Here is a 17,067-nt window from a genome sequence, read left to right on the forward strand (position 1 = left end):
CATTAAATTAGCTGAGAAATTAAAATAGAAGACAAACAATTATGAGATAGTTTCAGAAAATGTGAAACAAACTCGAAATACTTTATATTAACCCTTTGAACTCGAAGCTATTTTAAGCCCAGATCTAAAATAGCTATTTTAGCTGCATTTCCATTTTATATAACCTGGTACAATTTATGAATATGAAATTGAGTCTAATGTTTAACGATGTCAAAATTATTTTGAAAATGATAAAACGATTTTCATCGACGTCACTCGAGTAATTCTTCAAAAATTGTCGCCAGCAACCGAAAAAATTTCCAACAACAAAATGGCGTCTCTATATAAGTCCAAATATAATTATATAACATAATAAGTGCGCATTGATTGTCGAGTAGCCGCGCCAAAAAATACGAACACCGTAAAATCCGCTTTTTTCGCTTCCTTTCACCGCGGCGCCGCGGTTGAAACAGTTAAAAACTGGACTGCGAAGTAATTGAATCGCTCCATTCGCAACATTGTCAATTAAGAAGTGGTTTCGAGGCTCTCGAACGGAAAGACCTGTTCCACCTTCCATATGTAATTCGACTTCTGCTTGAGCAACGTGTAATTTAACCCCTTACCGTATATTTTGACGAGTCCGCGTCGCCATTGATATTTCTATTAATATCTTGTCAAAGTATGTTAAAGTATGATAAAGTATTATTTATAGCTCCGTTCCTCAAAGCCAGAATAAAATTCCGTCCACTTTGTCATCGCTATTTAACCCTTTCACTGCGGCAGTGTCGTCCGCCGAATTATTGTTACTAGAAGAGAGCTCGCGCCAGAAATATGTACAGTGCGTGTGATTTCTGTATAATACGTTTCTCTTAGTTTTAAATAATAACTGTTTTAGTTTTAATTATTAGTTTTAAATAATAAGTGCCGAATAAAATAATCGTTGCTCTAGTGTGACAAGTATATTCAAATTTTCAATATAAAAATAATAATTTTTAATTTTTAACGGAAAATGCTGTCGTGTCAGAACGATTTTAACCATTTAAGTAAATGTAGGCAAATGCTAAATATTGCATTTCTATATAATAATAATAATAATATTGCAGTTATATTATATAATAAATGCTAAATATATAAATAATAAATATTTTTCCTTTTCCTTCTTAGAAATTATTATAATAGAAAAAATACTCATTCTTGTAACTACGAAGACAATAGTACAAGGGATTAGTAGGCAAAGGGTTAACTACCATAGAATCATCTCCTCGCGGTCGGATTTATTTGGAAAATCGGCGGTCGCCTGATTCCCGATTACGTTTGCGATAAATCATAGCGGCGGGTAACTTTCAATTGTTAAAACAGGCATGCAGAGATAATGGCCGTGCCGTTTCACAGCCGATTCGTAAAAGTGGAAAATAAAAAAAGAGTGGACCGCGCGCGGGCGCGCGCACCCAGTGACGGGTTATCAGTTGATGAGGCCGCGCGGCGCGCAGCTTCGGACAATGAAAATGCCACGTGTGCGGGAGCGTTGGGTTGTTCATTGAAGAAGATAAAAGCTAATTTGTAAGCTTTTCGTAATAAATCATGTTTATCGAATGGTTTCGGTTTTGCCGGCGTTTCGAACCGGCCTCTGCGTTTCCCATAGAAAGTTAACAATTTTAAACTGTGATCGCATTTATGATTTTTTTAGGAAAAAAAAACAGTGCTTCGATTTAGGCAGTTTGTAATGCTAAAATTGTTTATAAAGAGATTAATGGAAATTCGTAATTATCTGTAGCCATCTCCGCTAAGCCTTTGAAAATTGATCTAACGCATTTATTTTAAGCAAAATGACAATTTTCGCAGAATTAAATTTTAATATACTGATATTAATTGGAAGGGTTTGCGAACTTACCGTCCTGTACGTTCTCTTCTGGCCGGCATGCTTTCCCGGACGACCCTCAAGATCGACGTGTACAGCATGAATAATGTCGAAGAAGTTCTCCACGATCGCGACTTTCTTGTACACTCTTCCCGGCGGAACGGTACCCTCGGCGCCATTTAATGCCTGCAAGAAAAATACGATACGATTAAAAATTCAATTCGAACTTCGTTCACAATTTTTATTGAAAACACCCCATAAAACGATCGGTTCCGTTGAAATTAAAAACTCGGTCGTCTTATTTAGATTAATTAAATCGATTCCCAGTAGAAAACATTCCACGGTATTATTTTACAATTTCAAAGTCAGTGGTGAAATATCGCTCGGCATTTCAGAATTCAAAGTTCATCCCCTTGGACGGAATTGCCATCTGGCTGTGGCAAAGCGACTGCTTTACCGACACATAGGAGATTCTACCTTGCCAATGCTTGCAAACGCAGATTCCTGCAATCTTCTTACCGGCTCCTGGTTACGTAGCCGTCGCCGGTAAGGTAGAATGTGTTGCACAAAGTTATCGACAGTCGATGGTGCAGATCACCGCCAAATTAGAATCGATGCAATAATTACTACTCAGGGAATTTTCGTTTAAACATATAGTGAAAGTAAAACAATTTCCACCGTGTAAAACAAAGTAAAATTGTCTATAAAATCTCCATGGGATATATTAAAAGCAAAGTGTACTCTAAGATTGCGAAAGTTCTATTGCGAGTTTTATTGTAACAATTTATAAATCGAACTTTGCGTAATTTATCGAAAGAAGCGTTTCCATCGAACGAGAAATTTTCGTTGCACCGTTTCACGAACGATCCGAGTAATTCTCGCGGGGAAACGGATCGTTCCTCGGCAGAGCAAAAAAATTCGCTCCTCTCCGGAAACTCAATTAACTCCCGGTACGGATGGCATCACGGGTCCGCAGGCACCGGCCCCCGGTCAGATTGTTCGGGCGAACTTTGCGACCTTAAGAAGTTCGGGGCGCATGCGCGACATTATTGTCTTTCCCTAAACACCTGTTGAAGGGTAAAGTTGAACTCGTGGGGGCTTACAACTCGGTTAAGTGGCTGCGGTCAGGCAGGATAACAATGCCGATATCTAGGTGACCGCCGCCTTAAGGTAACACGGCTCGATCAAACGGGCCGCGTCCCGTAATTAGACGTAATGGAGGCAGCGCGGCGGCGACGGCGACGGCGGCGGCCACGGCGTATCTTTATCGTCGCCGATCGGAAATCGATGATTTCGTAAATATCGGAGCGAAACATTCAATTTCCAACGGGGGACAACGATAACCGGGTTCGGAGCGGAGAGTACGTAAGTTAAACGAACCGATCGAACCTATCGTGACAGTAAAACGCCCAGAATACCACCGCGATCGTCGCGGTACAATTTTTAGGTTATACGTAGACTGGGATTTTTCGTTTATATCTAGACTGCGATATTTTTAGTTTAGATTATACTTAGACTGGGATTTTTAGTTTAGTTTATACCTAGACTGGAATTTTTAGTTCAGTTCATACCTAGACTAGGATTTTTAGTTTTTACCTAGTCTGGGATTTTCAGTTCGACATTTTCACAGAAAATAAATCGAGAATTAACCTCTTAGGCGCGACGTGCCATTGTAGTGGCTTCCGCGGATGTTTCGTGTTTTGTTCAAGTGTATTAGTGGTTATCAAAGTGAACGATTAAAGTGGAAGTGTAAATATATATAATACATTTAAAGAAGTATATATATGGCTATAACAAGAAAATACATATATTAAGAAAAATGGTATTCAGTTGAGAAAAATTTCATTCTCGCGAAATTCAGCAGTGCCTAATCTTGACATAACCTCGACATAACCGAACTGATCGAACAATAAAATTGATTGCTATACATTGACGAATGTCATATAACCTGACAAGATCAATTCATCTAGACTTCGTACAATTTTTGTTATAATAAATACGAAATTCTCTGAATATTACTAAAATTATAAGAAAACCTAAAACCGTGGTCCATCTTGAATAAATGATTCCACTTGGAGACGTGGTCGGCCAGGAACGTTTCGCCCCAAGATCGTCGAGTTTTCCAAAAACGAGGTGCCGCAGATATTCGAAATTATCTTCGCGAATAATTCACCATCAAATTGGCAAACGGCTTCCTCGGGTTACACTCGCGCCGCGTGACTTATTCAGTGAATATCGCCGCGCGCGGCTAATGATTTTCATTTAATAACTAATTGAAAAGATGGATATTTACGAATGTCTGTTCGCCGTGGCTGCGCTGAAAATCCATTTCCTGCCGAGAACCGACCGAGTTCCTCTCTCGGCCGTTGCCGCGTTACAGAGAAAGTTGCGCCGCCGCGCCGGCAGACTCTTCGTTTATAATTAAATGGAAAATCAAATCTCCAACCGCCGCCGCCGCCGCCGCGGTAAAGTGCTTATCCGACGAATTCCGCAGCGGAAAATTGGTCGACGGCGTGGATCAAAGATAGATCTCCGTCGGCTGTTCGATCCCTGGCCGCGTAGACCAGCCGATAATCGGCGACGATCCGGAGGCGAAGTTCCGGGGTCAGGCCTCGGCGTCCAACCCCTCGAGATAACCGGCCCGATCGAAACGGCTGGGAGATTAACCTACTTGAGAGTGTGTGTGCGTGTCTCTTCCTTCCCGTGTGTTTATGTAAACGGGCGTCGGGGTGAGTTTCACGGCTGAATACGCCCAGCCATGATCCTCGGCGTGCTGTCGCCTGTGTATGCTCGTGTCACGCAATGCGTATTGACATATAACGAGCATACAGTCTGGCCGAACGCGGCGCGCAGAGGCGCGGGACAGGGCCCTGCGCCGTGTCCCGTACGCCCGCGTCTAGTTTACCGTCCGCGTCTCCCTCTATCTCTCTCTCTCTCTCTCTCTTTGCGTCTATGGCCGTGCCAGGCGTCAAGACCGAATACCAGCGGCGCAGCACTGACGGTTCGAACGTTCCACCGTTCTCTAAGCATTCGAGACTCATTTTCATATTTAGCATCGCGTGACTCCGGACCACGGGAACCGTAAGTGATAACTCTTCCCTTTCTACGCGATTATTTAAGTTACTTCATTCGAAACGCGGCGCCGGTGGCAATTCTACGGTGTTGTTCTAACCTGGGGGACGCGTGATCGGGATTCTGTTGGCTCGAAGATTTCTAACGTAGGTGGCCGAAATTATCGCGATTACTGGAACCGATAGATACGGAAATATTGCACGGTTATATTTACATCGATTGGGAGGCCACCGTGGATGTTTTTTCTGTCAGAGAATCGACTCGAGAGCTTGGCTTGACAATGTCAATAGGTTAGGTATAGTTGACATGGAGCAGTGACGGTCCAAGTTTGTCATTTGACTCCTTGCACTAGGTTACGCCATTTTGATTATTCCTTAACCTTTTGCAATGCCTTTATCTTCACGATAACAATGATTAAATGATTTTCGATCGTAATAATTTTTTAAGAGAGATAAAATTTATAGAGTGTGTCTACATTTACTTTAACGTTTAGATATTAGTAATCCATACTTAATAAGTGATGTCAAGCTTATATTGCAAAGGGTTAATAAGCAGCCTATAATAATAAGTTTAATCTTAAACATAGTTTGATTTGTGTAATGTTTGTACTTATTTTAATGTGAAGAGTCTGAACAATGCATCGGTGTTACAATTTCAAAGCTAAGACGACGACTGCTAAAAATGCGATTTCCATTATTGCATGTTCGCTTTTCGCTGGTCATAGCGTCCTTTATAAATTCAACCGTGCTCTACGTCGACTGTGGTCACTGTGGCACTGCTCTGAACCGGTAGGCTACAATTCTAATTCAAATTCGACAAAATAATCGAAAGATACATCCTCGATAGAGCGATCAGCCGTCGTCGAAGTCCCGACAAGTCGGCCCTAACGACAAATCCCGTAACCTCCGGGACCGGGGGTAGAGTTAAGCGAGCGTAACTCGAGACTCTCCGGGCATGATCTCGTCCCATCCGGCTGCACCAAATAAGGATCGATAGCCGGGATGACATACGAGAATTCTTCCGTGTGCCGGGGCCACCTTTTGCTCCGGACGGTCTGTCGACAAATGGGACGCAGAAATCCCCGGAGGAGACGCGTGCGGTCGCGGCAGGGCCACGCCGGCGTCGTCCACCTTCTCTCTCTCTCTCTCACTCTCTCTTCCCCCCTCTCTCTCCCTCTCTCTCGCTCGCCTCGAACGCGCCCCCAACCCTTCACACACCCGGTGCTCCGTTTCGAACGGGCGCGCCGCGATAAATATTCATACTTGACGCCGCGCGGCGACTTTCGCTCCGTAAATAGATTATGCGGCTGAACGGGAATGCCGGGACGCTCCCATGAATCCCTCGGGAGGGCGGCGCAGGAGGAGCTTGACCAGAATGTGCCCGGACACCCTGGAGGCGGACACCCCGAAGGAGCACCGAAGATGACTGTGCAAGGGTTGCGTGGAATAAAACACTAGTGCAGTGTAAAACTAGTGTAAATAATTATAGTTAGAGGAAAATAGAAGAAAGGCGCGGTGGAAGAAATATAATTATACCGATCGGCGCGGTATAATATAATTATAACGATACGAATAGCACGGACTATACTATACACTGGTAAGCTAGGCGACGGTACGCATTTTTCTGCCTAGCTTACTTACGAGTATACATGAACCTAATAAAGGTTCCGTACCTTGGATGCGGAGGTTTTATCTTTTTTAGAGGAAACTACCTTTCGCGATTAATAAGATAAATAAAATCGCAATAGAAACGAAATGTTTTACGATTGGATGACCGGTCGATAAAGTTTTAATAGCAGAATGCTCAATAATAATAATAATAATAATAACGAAGAGCCAGGTTCGAGAATATTGCTGAGAAACGGGGAAGCAATGGCCGGGACAGCGAACACCATAGGAAAGAACGAGCCGGTCCTGCGGAACGCACAAAAGGAGCTCCGGCTTCTGCTATTTCTCTCGGGGAGAGATTTATCTATAGGCGGATCAAAGTCAATTGGCCGCTCAAGACCAGCTCCCCGGTAGCGAAGCGTGTCAAAGATATCTGCTTTTCACCGTGACAACTCGCGTTCGTGGCTCTCGGGGAGATGCAGAGCGGACAGAGAAAGGGAGAGAGAGAGAGAGAGAGAGGAGAAGGCCGTGGCAGACCGGTTGAACGACGTAAAGGTGAATCTTCACCGAAATCCTAGCTATAGTTGCGAGAGTGTAGCGGTTCCCCAAATGTCGCGAGGTCGGAATTCAAAGTGGATTTTTATCGTGGACAAGATAGAAATCTTGTGACATTTAGAGTAGAAATGTCTCGTTTTTAATAACATTTAGAGTAGAGATGCCTCGATTTAGTGACATTTAGAGCAGCGATGCCTCGATTTAGTGACTTTTAGAGTAGAGATACCTTAATTTAGTGACATTTATCAGTTTTTTAAAATAAACTTTTGTAGTATAAAAATGATCTCGAGACACGATAGAACAATTTTAGCAATGCCTCAAAGTCACCGCTCGATGACAAAGGGTTAATATTTCGGCTCGCGCGGAGCCTTGGAAGACGGTTCCGCGATAAGAGGTAGAGCCCGCGAAATAGGGGCCCGGCAAAACCGCTACGGTTAACGGGTCTCCGTCGCCGCGGCGCGTCGTTCCGCGCGCATGAACAAACTGAGAAAGCACTTGACGCCGGTGCACCGCGCGCGCGTTACGCAATCCAAAGTTACCGAAAAGGCGGTGTTGTGTGCTCTGCGCGCCGTACCCGAGCGGTGTTACGATACCAGGCGGCCACAACTTTCTTGCCGGCCGCTTCGCCGGGCTCCGCAACGAGGCTCTCTCGCCCGGCCGCTCCGACCACCGATCCCACGCGTTCCTAAATCACCAATAACACGCTTCCTGTTCCACGCGCTCGGTCCTAATCGGCCGCGCGCGCGCGCGCGCGCCGATATCGGTAATTAACTGGAACCCAACTACGATCCGAGAAAAAGTTGTCGGCGCGGCTGTTCGCGCGTTGCCGCGGTTTCCATGAACGTAACGATATCACGGCGAATCGGCGAAATAATACTAAGACTAAAATGGGAAACCTTGTCCACGTTTCTAATCGAATACTCGGTGTAAACGTAGATTGGTACGTTACGTAATTCGAGGTTAGACAATTACGAGGTTAGCTTCATGCAAGATCTACTAAATATAAATATTATTAATCTCTTTTAATTCTGTGCGCTCGAGGCCATTTTAACAGCAAATTTAAAATAATTCCTCTGACTCGTAGCATTTTCGTTTAGCACAAACGAAATGCATTCTATATATATATAAAATTGAGTCTCATAATTAAAAATTATATTTTTATATAACTCACAACTTTTTAAATTTAAGCTTCGGCGATATCTATAGAAATAATTTTAGAACGTGATATAACAATATTAATGGCTCGAGTTCAAACGATTGAATCGAGATCAAATTTAATTCTTCAAAGCCTAAAAATTAAAGTAAATAAAAATAAGAGACGAAAGAAAAATTGTTTGCTCCTATTAGAGAAAATATTGATGTGTGAAATATTGAAATATTAATTGTGTGAAATATTTAAATATTAACGTGCGTGTAATAAGTGCTAATCAATTCGCAGTATGAAAGTAGTCGCAGTGCGAGCCGTTCGTTGCAGCCGCGAGCCTGTGGGTAGGAGGTTTGTTAGCGCCGAACGAATCGATTCGGCGGCGACACAGAGGGCCGCTCGGGCGCGCGCGCGCGCGTCGAAACGAGCCACCCGGTACGTGATTCCTCTGACGCCCTCCCACGCCGTTCACGCGCGCCTCGACGCTCGTGGAACCGGGCAACTCCCTCGTGAATTTTTTTAATCCGATTCGCCGGCGCGTTTGCGTGGCTGCCGCGTTGTTTTCCGCCCCCGCGCTGCTGCCCCCCCCCCCCCTCCTCCCGTTGCCACCCTCTCTCGACCCCGGTCGCCCCGCAAAACCCGACCGTTCGTTTAAAATGCAAACTCGTGGTCCGCGGGGTTTTAAAACACCCGCTATACCTGGATTTCGTTGCGCCGCAAACTTGGCCCCCGTACCCACCCGTGCGCACCTCGTACGGATTTACGGGCGCCCGCCTGTGACGTGCTTCTATTCTAGAGCTCGTCGCCGGAGATTTTCCGGCGCCGCCGCCGTACCCCCCTCTCTCCGTTTCACCGTTGGTTTCGCCGGCCTGGGACCGGCTGTTTTCAAAATCGTCTCTTTATGGGGCTTCTCGGAAGGCAGCCCCCGGCCGGTCGTGGAATTTTCGATTAAAAATACCTTGACCGTACCGCGCACTTTTTTTCTGAACGGGCTCGTCGAACCACGACGCGTTAACGCTTTAACGATTAGTGTCCTGCGAATCGGTTGTCGTGGCAACCAATAACTTATTACCTATTGTTGAGGTAAAAATGTTGGATCGTGCTACTGTGAGCTTCTCTATTATTATGTAATTTCTTAGATTTTAGATTTCGCGGTGAATGGAATAAAATAGAGATAAAGTAAATGAAATAAAAATAACATAGAATAAATGTTGTTGTCAAGGCGTATGAGAACTAGAACGAAGATGGAAACTGAGTAGAACGATCTGCCCGAGCAGATTTGAAAGTCTTCTTTTAAAACCGAGCGCCAATTTAAGTTTATAAATAGATTTGCCGTCTTATACGGCCGTGATAACGGCACCCCGGCCGCCGCTTAGGTATCGCGTTCGGCTGGCTCGAGTTCCGGCTACTTCTCCGGACATGTGTGCGCGTTCCGCGGGTAAGCGTGCGCCTGACATTCGCGCGGATTTCCGTTCGAAATCTTGTTAAAACTGAATTAACCGGGGCGCGCTCGCCTACACCCCGATGACGCAACCAAGCGGCGGCGGCGACTGACGTCAAAAATCGGGAAGCGTTCTGAAAATAAACGCGTCGTCGTCGGGATGCGCGGGCTTGTCCTGGCACGCAGAGACGTCGACGTCGGGACGTGGGCGAAGGGAGGAGGAGGCGAGGCAGGGCGAAGGGCGGCGAGACGAGGCGAGGCGTAACGAGGCGATACAGGACGGCGCGGGGATCTAACGGCTCGTCGGTAGCCATTGAAACGGAGTCCCCGAGGTGGCGGCGTGTCATTGCATAACAACGATACTAGGAAGTCCCGCGAAAGTGGCACGGGGTATCATTGCGACCGGCCGTTAAATATTCTCAACGAGGTCGGATTACTTCCATTACGCGAAGAAGGAACGGCGGCGCGGCTAGGCGGACAGGAACAGGCCCGTGGCAGAGCGCGGCGGTACTCGGAAACTGGTCGCAGCAGTGCCTCGTGCGTTCCGGCCGGTTCGGGATTGGAACGCGATACGCCTCAATCTATCGGGAAGGGCCGGCGGGCCGAGGGTATCGGCGTTTGTTTTTCGGGCTCCTTTCTTCTTCGGGGAGCCGGGGCCGGGGAGAGAGAGGGAGAGAGAGAGAAAGAGAGAGAGAGGAGCACCGGCCGGCCGTGTCGGCTCGCGGTCCCGTGTGATTGGGTTAGTTTTGGTTTGTTGGGACAGGACACTGCGAGAGCCGGGCCACCCAGTAGCCGTTTAGATAAATGACCCGGCCCCCGTTGAGTGCTGCGGGACGCCCGGTTAGGGGAACGAGGACCGCGGCGAAGGGAAGAGAGAAGCGTGTGTATATACCCGTGCGAGCGAAACGGACGGGCCGGCGGTAACGCACTAGGAAAAGGAGAAAGACTGACACGGTTGTAAACAGAGAGGTGGTGGTGGCCGCGCTCTCGCGGGCTGGGAAGAGGCCGGGGCGGCCTCCGCTGGAACACACCGAGGTCATACTCGGCCGCAGACATAAAAAGTGTTTGGGTTTCGGTGACGGAACAAAGAGTCTCTCAGCCGCGGATCCTCCTTTCACGTTCTCGTTTATTTGACGAGCCTCTCCTCCGCCCCTCCCCGCCCGCCGATATTTGTTGATCTTGCCTTCGGAATCTACCGACGTCTGCCGCCGATAACTTCTCTCCCCGGGCCCCGCGGCTACCCCGCGCCCATCCCCTCCGCCGCCGTAACCGCCGCCGTCTCCGACCTCATCCCGCCGCCAGTCGATTCTTTCCGGGAAATTCAGCGAGACTATCGCCGGTTCGAAAACGTCCGTTGAGAAACTTCTCTCTCTTTCTCTCTCTCTCTCTCTCTCTCGGCTCCTCCGACGGAGAAAGCTCGTTCGTTCGTTCGCGCGCGCGAGCGGGGCGGATTTTTTCGAGCCGCACCGAACTCGCCGATCTTATTTCTCGCGGCGGTGTTTCTTTTACGAGGTGATCGGACCAACTCTCCGGGATATCGACTTTCCTCCGGGGCTCATGCCACTTACAGAACCCCTCGGACTTCTCGAGAGCGTTCGCAAACCGCTGGAACTTCGAGGAATTTTCTCGTAAACCGGACCCGGCTACGAGGAAAGGCTCTCCGCGTTATTCCTGAAATTGCTTCCTTCGTTAATCAGACGCCTTTTGGGAGAACGAGTCATCTACGAAATAGGTGGCGGGGTAGAGGGAGGAGGGAAGAGAGAGAGAGAGAGGGAAGCCGCCTTCCTGCCCGTTTGACCGATGCTCGTTAACGTTTCCCGCATCTCCTTCCGAGGCCAAAAATTAATCCGGCGATCAATAATCCTTCCGGCGCCGCTCGGTTCCGCGCGCGCGGCCCCCGGATCGATTCGAAATTAGCGGTATAATCGGATGTGTTCCTCGGCCGGGTCGAACTCTCGCAGGAAATCATTACGGTCCGTTAATCCACGGCCCGTAGTCCCCGGCATTTTTGCAGCCTGGTCATACCGTACGAGTAACTCCCGTGTTTTATTTATAGCCGAACGCGCTTCGTTACCTTTCCGTCCGATTATCGATCCTCGAGACGCTAGATACTCGACATACTTCGCCGCTCTCTTTCTCTTCGCCCTCTCTCTCCTCCTCACCCCGTTCTCTCACTCTCTCTCTCTCTCTCTCTCTCTCTCTATCTCTCGCTCTTTCTCGCTCGCTTTCCGTCTCCGGCCGCTACTTACGGTATTACTTAACATTTTACCTCGTCGCCCGAAAGCACGAATAAAAAAAAGGTACGAATTCTTTCCTGTCGTCCGGTCGGTGGGGTACACACACCCGAGATCCGTCCCCCCTCCTCTGTGCCATGAAAACACGACGAAAAAACAGCCCGCGCCCAGGGTCGGATTTACCGACGCGGTTCCCATGGATTTTTTGCGCGTCGCCTCCGCTCGAGCCGCAAATCGCGCGGCTTTATCGAGAGCAAGGCCATCCTGGTCGACACCTCCTCGCGCCCGTCGGGTACTTAGGAAGCCCCGAGAGCGACGGGCGCGAGCGGATCCCTTTGCTCCTCGGGAATCGCGTCGGCTTTCCTTCTTTTTCTTTCTTCTTTTTTTTTTCTTCACCATCGCGGAGACTCTAAGCGGCCGGCGTCGACCAGACGACCGACCCCCCGTGAAGCACCTCTTCCGGCTTGCCGCCTGTTAACCACCGCCGCAACGGAACGCGCGCGGGCGGTTCTGAAATCGCTAACGACCAGGCGCGAATCGATAAAGGACTATTCTCTCTCCGCGGCGGGCAAGGCGGCGACCTGGAATCCAACGGTCCCGTGACCGGAAACCGATCGTGTCGGCTGTACTAGCGAGCCAATCATCCGAAAAGCCGCGTCCGGCATGTCTGCAACACCGATCCCGGAAAACCGGAACCTCCAGCTACCTCCCACTACGCCAGACTGCCCCGCCCTACGTCCGCGCCACTATCAAGATACCGCATGGAACGTATTCCGGCCTGTCCGGCGTTCATTATCGACGCGCCGGACGTTTTACGGCACTTCTCTCTGCCCGCGCAACGGATTGATTTCGAGATTTATGACCGGTCGGGTTTCGACCGGCCGCCTCGCTTTCCGCTCTCCGCCGTCGCGCCGCGCCGCGCCGTGCCGGCCGGTCTGCTGCCGCCACGGTCTTCGGGACGATCGTTGTCAATTGGTCGCGCGGCCCGAGGACGGCCACCGGTGCAGAATGGTGTTGCGGAATGAAAGTTGGGTAAAAGTTGTTCCGATTGGCTGAAAGTTTACGCGGGCCGCGTTAACTTTTTCCATTAGAAGTCGCGGGGAACAACGAGAGACCGCGCGCTAGGCGCACGGTTACGTGAACTTTTTGCGCGATCACGAATAGGATTACCCTTCCGTTAACACGCCGCGGCCTCTTCTAGATATCTATCGAGCGTTTCGTACGCGAGGTGTAACGCAAACCCGTCACAGGAATCTGGTTCCGACGCGAAATTCGGGTCAGAAGGTCGCAATCCACGAAAGTTGCCGGCTCGAATTGTAAATCAGGCAGTCCTCCTCAGAATCGCGAGATTAAAAAGCGTGTCTCATTCGACGCTACGGCCGGAGCCGACGGCGGGCCGACGGGCGGTGGCGGCGGCGGCTAGATCAATCTTCTTGCAACATGATTTAGCATATTGAAATGAGCTAGACCGCCGCGACGCCGGCGGCGGCGTACCATCGGTTTTATCTAGCCCCTCTATCCCCGGTTTCCGGTGAAGTAACGTCGATTATAATTGCACGTCGGAAGGACTTTCGTCGAACCGGCAACCGGCCCGGGTATTAATAACGTGTCGCAAACGACGCCCCGCCGAATCCGTACGGTGCGCGGAAAGGTCCACGAATAAGGATAAAAGACACGGCGGCTGTCCCCCACGTGTGCGTGATTGGTACCGGGCGTACGTAACGACGGCTCCGCTCGGCGCGGCGGTGTATTTACAGTGCTCGTCCTTGGCGAATCACGACACCGCCGTCGCGGCGCGCACGCACGCATACACAGACACACAGAGCGGTCACACGCGCGCACACGCCGGGAAAGGGAGGTTGATCCGCCGTCGAAGAGAGTCCCGACAGCGAAACTAAACCGAATAAATTATTACGCAGGCTCCTCCGTCGTCGTCGTCGCCGTCTTTCTCTCTCTCTCCCTCTCTCACCCTCCTCCTACGGGCCGAGGATGGATGCCCCCCTGCAGTTAACCGTCGAGCGCGGGCCGCCCTCCGGGCACAAAGATTCATATCTGACTCGAAGCCTTGCAAGGCTTCCCTCAGCCACGGCTTCAAACGGGACCCCTGAGCCCGGAGCGGGACAGGATTCGGACAATAGTTGTCCCGTCCACGTTCCGGACAAAACTTCGGCATCCTCTGACTCCCTCCCCGTGGCCCGAGAGAGCCGAGAGAGAGAGAGAGCCGCGCGGCGAGGCGTCCCTCTCGCTCTTCCGCCCGTACCGGGTGTCCCATTCCCTCGTGGCGGGTCAAAGTCGCCTGCGGTGCCCGAAAGAGAGAGAGAGAGAGAGTGCCACGGGGGAGAGGGGGGGAGAGCGAGAAAGAGAGAGAGAGAGAGAGAGAGAGAGGAGAAGGACGGGCAGAGGCGCGCGGCCAATGAGACCGACGGAGACGGAGTCTGCGTCAAACTGGAAGCCAGCAGAGATACGGTGTGGGACCGTGCGCGGGCCGAACAGAGACCGAGACACCGTGGGGGCACACGGGTCGGAGCAGGAGAGAGAAAAGTGAACGCGTGGGACGAGGAGGTATACCCCGGCCGATCGCGCGGTGTTGGAGTCAACGGTGGGAAGGGTAAGGGTGAGATTGAGGAGCAGGAGCAAGGGGGAGGAGGAATCTCCGGAGATTCCATGCATGGAGAACCGTGGAGCGGGCCAGACCAGGCTTGTTGGTTGCACGGAAGGCAGCTGCCAGCCGGCTTACCGCCGGCGCGCATTATACCGGACGGTGGAGCGAGCGAGACCCGCCGAGCCACGAGAGAGAGAGCGAGAGAGAGTGACGCGGCAACCAGGGGGGCAGAACGGGAACGAAGAAAGAGGTAGCGCGTGCAGAGACCCGCCTGGGAAGGGGAGCGGGACGCGCGGGCTCTGCCTGCCTGCCTGCCTGGCCGGCTATCCCGTAAAGATCAGCGCTAAAAAGTACACGATAGAACCGCGGCCGAGCCGAACGACTCGCCGCCGACCAACAACCGAAATAACAAAAAAAAGGAAACGCATATGTGGAATCACTGACGGGGGAGGGTGGGGGGACCGCGCGGCTAACTGCTACCGAATCCGGTAGCGTTTTCGTACTGATTTCGGCCGATACGCCGAACCCGATCGAGCCCGAAACTCCGCTTCCTTTTTTACAGTTCGAGAGTGGCACCATGCAGCGCTGCGAAACTTTTCGACGCTGACGAGACGCCAACCGAACATCTAGCTTTCAAATTTTTACACCGTACTTGGTGCACGCTTGCTCGACCCGGGCCGAAAACTAAATTCTAGAAAATTCCGCGGCGATGACGTGTATCACAGTGGAAAAATTTCCACGAAATTAAGAAATTATAAACCAAATACTACCCTACCAATTATTCACGATCTTGCGTAGTGTTAATTCTTCGTACGATATAATATGCAATTTTTTGCTCTCGTTTATCCACCAGAATCGTTTTGAAAGTAGATATAGAATGTGATGGTGGGGGAAGCGTTCGAGTGCGATGAAGGAGAATGCGATCTCTACCGGTATAGCGTACCCGTGGTCGTTTTAACGTTATTGTACCGGGATTATTACGCGGATTAAGAGCGAGGTAATTAGGTTGTCCGCTCGAAACGTAAATACACGTCGAATATAGCGGAACGCGATGTTTTTTCATTCGCGGCTACGTTCCCGAGAAAAACGTGTTTGAAGATTCCGCGAGCACGCGTGGATTGTTGAATAGGAATCGGCTGACGCGTCTGTTCATGACTTACCGTTTCTACTTGTTTAATACCGGGACACGTGGATCTGACGGATATATTCGAACCCGTTTTTTTCTCAAACGCGAAGCTTCGGTTAAAAAAATTGTATTCTGCACTTTTCACACGGTTTTTTATGTGGAATCGTCCTCTTAGTATCGCGAGCTACCTAATTGAGTGTTCAGAGATAATCAAAATTACCAATGCGGTTCTTTATGCAACATAAGAATTGATTAAAATTAATTCAAGAAATAGAAATTGAGTAAAATTAAGTTGCTTCTTTTAAAAATCTTGATAAATTGAAAATGATATGACAGTGGCATTAAATTTTTTTTATTTCAGATTTCAGAACATTTTTACATTATTCCGAATAAATTAGAACTGCTAAAAGAATTATTAATGTTTTTAATTCGAACAAAGATCAGCGGTGTACTAATCCTAAATAAATCCTAAATAAATCCTAAATAAATCCTAAATTAATTCTAAATAAATCCTAAATAAATCCTAAATAAATCCTATATAAATCCTACATAAATCCTAAATAAATAATTTGCCATTCACCAGTCCCCGGCTGCTTGTTCAAACGTGATCAAGGTCTCCGCGTCGCATTAATTTTATCCGCTGGGTAAAAACGTTGGAAAACGGTTATCATCCTTAACCTCTATCGCGCGTTACATTTCGCGACGTCCCAGTTCGCGTTGGTAGACCGGCGTGTCGCATATGTGTCGCAGTCACGGTTTCACTTTTTTTTTTTTTTTTATTCAGCTAAACCGATGACGTTTGTTAACTTTGCGGAATAAAAATATCGGAGGTCCGGCGATCCGCGATCGCTATAGAACGAATAGAAAATAAATAACGGCAACGTCGACGCGCTAAAATCAATAACGTTTTCTAAAATCAATAACCCTTTTTGAAAATCAATAGCCTTTTTTAAAATATTTTCAAATTCGTAGCGATTATGGTTCCGCGTAGGATAGCACAGAGGTTCCGTGGGCGAGTATAGGAACGAAAAATGTTAATAGGGAAATGAAAAGCCTGCGCGGGGCGAGACCGTGTGGCCCGGGGATTTAATTTCCGATCGGCGCGAGACAAATGCAATTTCGATGCCCCGGGGCGATTAAAGCAGGGATTTCGATCTTGCCAAGAAAGAGACGGGCGAGATGCCTCGCTCGTACGAGGGGGGGAGGGGGGGAGGGGATACATCCAACGGCGGTACGGGCAGGGGTCAAACCCGGCGGAGGGAAAGGTCGCGAACTCTTAAACCAATTCTGGCAAGAAACGGTTCCACGATCTTGGAAGAGTACCAGAAACCGGCCGAGAAAAGAGAAAACCGTTGATGCCGCCGATCTCCAACCATCGGCGAACTTTCCGAGATCCGACGGCGGTGCTCTCGTCCGGAGATACAGATTTCTAATATTCCACGTGCTTAC

General features: G+C 49.1%; 1 protein-coding gene across 1 annotated transcript in view; it reads right to left on the minus strand.

Annotated features, from left to right (window-relative positions):
* Positions 1-17,067, minus strand: part of LOC144469766 (uncharacterized) — a 78,328-nt gene that overhangs the window by 29,080 nt on the left and 32,181 nt on the right. Inside the window, exon 2 of the mRNA XM_078180365.1 lies at positions 1,871-2,023. Coding sequence (XP_078036491.1) covers positions 1,871-2,023 — 153 coding nt within the window. The remainder of the gene's footprint in view (positions 1-1,870; positions 2,024-17,067) is intronic.

This window comes from Augochlora pura, chromosome 5 (genome assembly GCF_028453695.1).
Source record: "Augochlora pura isolate Apur16 chromosome 5, APUR_v2.2.1, whole genome shotgun sequence".
In the NCBI taxonomy this organism is placed as follows: Eukaryota; Metazoa; Arthropoda; class Insecta; order Hymenoptera; family Halictidae; genus Augochlora; species Augochlora pura.